The 5,580-nt window shown below is 44.5% G+C and overlaps 1 protein-coding gene across 1 annotated transcript in view; it reads left to right on the top strand.

Moving 5' to 3' along the window:
• The window catches only part of wdpcp (WD repeat containing planar cell polarity effector), a 54,090-nt gene that overhangs the window by 21,858 nt on the left and 26,652 nt on the right, over positions 1 to 5,580 (top strand). Inside the window, exons 8-9 of the mRNA XM_008321380.3 lie at positions 581 to 640; positions 1,162 to 1,276. Of these exons, the coding sequence (XP_008319602.1) occupies positions 581 to 640; positions 1,162 to 1,276 (175 nt within the window). The remainder of the gene's footprint in view (positions 1 to 580; positions 641 to 1,161; positions 1,277 to 5,580) is intronic.

Below are 5,580 nucleotides of genomic sequence, written 5' to 3'. Positions count from 1 at the left end.
GCACACCAGTTCAGACACACACACACACACACACTCACACACACACACACACACACACACACTTCAATCTTTACCTGCTTCCTCTTTCAATCCTGTAAAAGCAGGATGTGTCGCAGTGACCACCTGTGACCACTAGGGTCCACTGCTGTGCAGCTACACCATAACTGATGCTGATCTTTTAAAGGAGAAAAAAAACAACAACCGGTGTTTGAGTTTCCCACCAGCAGAGGGAAACAGAAATCACTTTAAGGTCAAAAATAACTAATTTTCTGACTCAGGACTGTTTCAGGAGATTATTTATTTATTTATTTATGTGTTTATTTATTTATGTGTTGTTGATTTATTTATTTATTTAGCCTCCATTTAGTCACGCTGTCCCTCGAGTTCCCAGTGCAAAATATTTGTCAAATATTTACATCAATTGTTAATGATTTAAAACAAGTCGCTCTGATTAAATATTCTTTACTACTTTTGCTAAATTTCTCCTTCACCTCTGATTGGCTGTTTGTCGACCCCGGCAGCAGTTTTTTCTACATGGAGGTTCAGACTTTTGTTTCCTCATCCATCCCACTCCATTCAGGAGCTGCTGCAGACCAACACCTGTGTTCACACCAGATGGCGAAACAAGCTCTGCTGCCAGGTACACACCCTCGTCAGACCAACACCTCACACTCACACACACACCCTCAGACTCCAGACCTTCCCTGGACTTTAGGAAACATTTGAAACATTGTCAGAGTAATTACCAGGCGGCACTCCTACATCCCTGAAGGCTTCTCCTCCTGTTGCTTTTCCAAGTCAGAACAAGGCTCCATTGTCTGCCTGTAGTTCTCAAACGGTTGTTATTAAATACAAACATATGTGGCATTTCACCAAAAACCTTCTAAGATAATTAAATACTGATTGTTATCCAGCTGATAATGACCCTTTAACTGTTTGGTTTTTTTATAACCGGGGACAGAAAGTTCTCGTGAAGGTTTCGGTGGATTTCACTGGTTTGATTTGATGAGAAAAAAAAACACTGTAAAACAGCAGCGTCACAGTGTGAATGTGTCACTTTAAAAGGTGTTTCCAGATTCCTGTCATGCAGTTTATTTTTTTTAAATTTTTTAATCTGTGGAATTTAAATCTCAACGTTTGTGTTTTCACTCCATCCTGCAGCTGATTCTGCAGAGCGGCGTTCTGGTGACGGTGGCCGTTAATGGACCTCAGCTCCAACAAGTGTGTGTGGACCGTATACTGGTGGGAAGACTCCCAGCCAACACCATCACAGATGGTCAGTTCACACACACACACACACACAAGTTTTCATCATATTGTGCGTGACAGTCAGGCCAAAACTGCAAAAAAAAAAGTGATTTTCTTTGTTTTTTTTTTCATTTTGGGCCACGTTGACTAATATCAACAAACCGGTTCAAACCGGTTCAAACCAGTTCACTGTTCAGTCTCGGCAGCTGGCGCCTCCACTGAACTGGTGAATGAAAAATATTTAAAGTTAAAAAGGAGTTAAACACAGAGTAAATTAGGAGCCGTTAGCCCAGAGGTCAACAACCAGACGATGCTAAAACATTAGCAAAAACTAGCCCCGTAGCTAACGCTGCGTTTATCTTGACACACCTAGAACAAACATGTTCTGTGTGTGTGTGTGTGTGTGTGTGTTAGACTTAGTCTCAATAATTTTTGATTAATTTAGCTTTTTTTTTGTAAAACGAAACGAGAGCTAACGCTAGTGTTAGCATCATAAAAACGTATTTATCCCGCTCATGTATTTGGACATGAAAACACCGTTGTTGACGTGTGTGGGTTCCATTGATTTGTCAAGGATCAGTTCCTGGGCTGGACTCAGACGTCAGACCCCGACATGTGACCCACGTCCGCGCTGCTTTAGACGGCGCTCAGACTTCACCGTAACTAACCAAAAAAAAAAAGGTTCCTAACTCGTTCTGCGTGACTCGTCAGCACAAACACGCAGACGCAGACGCTTTTAAATTACTTTTATTTTAATAACACACACACACACACACACACACTCACACACACCTACTCTAACCTCCCTGTCAAGCAGACACTTTCCTTTAAGTGCCACACACTCCTCCACCTCCACTCCCCCCACCTCTCTCTCTCTCTCTCTCTCTCGCTCACACACACACACCCACACACACACACACACTCCGGTGCCACAGGTGAGCGAGGCGACTCTACAAACTAATTGCGGGTAAATCCTTTTGTGCTGCCTGTGTCCGGGGGCCTTCCCTTAAGAGCCTCCATCAGTGGGTTTTTTTTCCTCTATTGCACGTTCCTCCAGGGAGCAACAGCCCCCCCTCTCTGCCCCCCCGTCACTGCGCTCTCTCTCTCTCTCTCTCTCGACATCGCTCCAAATCTGCTAATTATTTCTTTCTTTCTGTATCAATTATTTGTTCATAACACCACCTCCGCCCAGGGTCTCCAGACACCTGATAAAGCCCCCGTACTACACACACACACACACACACACACACACTCTGCTTAATTACAGATGTGACAGTTTGTTGTTGTTTTTTTTTTTTTAATGCCGTCCAAATTACGTCCTTCGTCCACTTATATTTACAGACAGAAGTGGACGTGGAACAAGTGCACACGTGAACACACTCAGGGGGGCGCTCACGCTCACACACACACACACACATTCACCTCCCGCTGCGCTCCATTCAAAGCCTCAAAGGCACTAATTATTAGAGTAATGGTTGTGAGAGGTGAGGTGTGTGTGTGTGTGTGTGTGTGTGTGTGTGTGTGGTTGGAGGCAGTTCTCACATCTGTCACTTGTTAAATTAGTCCGAGACAATTAAAGTGGAGAGTCAGCCAGTCTAGTACACAGCCTTAAACAAATTTACAATGTACAATTATTCTAACAGTTCAGTGAAGGTGTGTGTGTGTGTGTGTGTGTGTGTGTGTGTGTGTGTGTGTGAAGGTGTGACTGCTGCGTAATTGTCCGTGCAGCGTTCCTGCCTCCGCGTCTATCTTTAGCAGTTGCATGTCATTAGTGCGATCTGCATGTCATTTTATTGTCAATCAACTCGGTGACTTGGACAAACACAATCACAGCCTCAGACTGAGATGAAACGTCAACCAACAAATTACCTCCACCTAATAATCTGGTCTCGGGGGCAGCAGACAAGACCAGCCCTCGTCTGTATGTGAACAGTCTGAGCCCCAGGACAACACACTGCTCACACACCACGTCTGTAGAAACATATATAAACATATATATATATGTGACACAGAAACTCAAACTGCCTCTTTTTGTCCTAGTCTACGGTTAAGGCCGGGGTTCAAAGTAGGGGGCAGGGTCCATTTAGGGGAAGCTGAGAAAAAAAAAAAACAGATTTGTATTTTCTTTGTTGAGTGAGCGTTTTTTAAAGGAAGATCTGTGTTTTTAAAATAAGTTCTGATCAGTGACATCAGCATCAAATCACATGTTTTTTTTCGGCACCGTTGCTCAGACCAGTGGTTCTCAAAGTGTGGACCGCGTCCCTGGGTGAACCTCTGCAGGGGCGGGGTCACGGCAAGTCCAATTAATTTAATGCGTTTTCTTTTTTAAAGTCTGACAAACTGGAGAAATGTTCACGTTCCTTTGTTGGTCGAGAACACGATAACATTTCACGGAACAGAACAAGAACAGGAACAAACAACAATCAGAAACGAACAGGAACAGAAAAAAAAAACCAAACAAAACAAACAATCGTTGACAACATCCCAACACCCCTGAACAACAACCACCAAACAAAGAGTGAGAGGAGGAGGAGGGAGGTTTTTATACCCAGGGCAGCAGGTGAGGCTGATGACCAGGTCACAACAGGTGACTGTGATGAACTGATCAGCCATGCACACACACACACACACTCACACACACTCCTGACAGTGTCAGTGTGTTGTGTTTAAAGTAATATACGGAGGATTTTCGGAGCAGTAGCTGCGGCTGCGTTGATGTTCAGTAGCCACTTCTCGTCATGATTGTTTCCTGGTAGTTGAATTTCCCGAGAACAATGAGCTCTCTTCACGGCCAGGACACACACACACACACACACACTCGCAGCCAAACCCGTCACTGACTCAAACCTGATCTGTCAAACCGTCAACACCACAGAATAAAAAACCAACAAACTCTTCCTGCTGCGGAGCCTCAGAGCGACGGTTTCTGACGTTTGACCCAACAACACTGGACACCAGTGTGTCCAGTGACGGTAACGCGGTGCCTCCGCCGGGTTTTCATAACGCTGCTCTTGCACATCGGGCCCTGGAAACTGGAGCAGTGAACACGTGACACTGCATTTTCCTGCTTTGCAAGTGGTAAACTCTATCTGTGTCGCTGAGTTTGCAAAACTCCCGAAGGCGTTCTGGGAGGAAACGTGCAGCGCAAACACAACTACAAAGAGTATTTGAGGGTAATTACTTGTAATTACCCTAAGCAGCAGCAGCCGATACGCCTGAGAACGTACATACTTTACCACACGCTGAGTCTCAGCCGCAAACAGACAACGAACTCCAGGCCAACGAACTCCAGGCTTCAAGATACGAGTTTAATCCTCGTTTGTCGACCGGCTCGTATCTGGGTCGAACAAACTGATTCATTCCAGCCCCTCATCAACCCCCCCCCCCTCATCTAAACACCCAAAACAAAGATATAAACAAATATATTGATAATATAAAATAATAATAATTAAGAAAACATTTTATACTATTGTTATAAAAATGGGTCAAATACAGAGAGACACAGAGTGTGGCCGGATTAAAAAGCTAAACGGGCCACATCTGGCCCCTGGGCCGTAGTTTGTCCATGGGAGCCAAAATGAAGGGCAGAAAAAAATATAATATAAACAACTTTCCCGTTGTTCCCGTTGTTTTAACGCGTGATGTCATAACGATGGAACGAGACTTTCTTGATAAATTTATGGGAGACGGCGACGTAGCCACGGAACGCCACAAGTCAAGGACGTCGTAAACCGAGGACTGTTGGTAAAACGTACAAATGAAAAAATAAAAAATATTGTGTTGCATTTTTCCAATTTAAATTTAGTTGAATGAATTCGATCGTTTTCCGACTAAAAATAAATAAAATATAAATATTGACTCGTTGTGCATCACAAAAAACAGTGGTGTTTTGTGAACCAGTTCTTGTGGCGCTAACTTTGCGAGATAGACGATAGAGAAGATGGTGGGCGGACCAGCAGGTGGCGCCGAAGCCACATAATCTGCTGTGCACTGAAGAAACCAGTGAGCAGAAGAAGAGCAGGCCTGACAGCAGCAGGAGCCTCGGTGTCGACTCTTCCTCCTCCTCCTCCTCTTCCTCCTCTGATTTCATCAGACATCTGTACAAATATTCCACGGCAGCGGCGTATTAACCGCCGTGGCGTATTAACCGCCGTCTTCTCGCCCGGCGGCTGAGCCAAACTGCACATATGCTCAACCATTAAACGTCCTTAAGTGATTTTTTTTTTACAGCAGATTTTTCCTTTACGCCTGTTTAAATGTGCTTTGCCTAAGCCTGTTGGCCTCTTCTGTCAACATGCTGCTGAGGAGATGGCATTAACTGGATTTAGGTGA

The sequence above is a fragment of the Cynoglossus semilaevis genome, chromosome 12 (assembly GCF_000523025.1).
Source record: "Cynoglossus semilaevis isolate Cse_v1.0 chromosome 12, Cse_v1.0, whole genome shotgun sequence".
Taxonomy (NCBI): Eukaryota; Metazoa; Chordata; class Actinopteri; order Pleuronectiformes; family Cynoglossidae; genus Cynoglossus; species Cynoglossus semilaevis.
The sequence above is the reverse complement of the archived record's forward strand: the minus strand, read 5'-3'. Positions and strand labels throughout refer to the sequence as shown.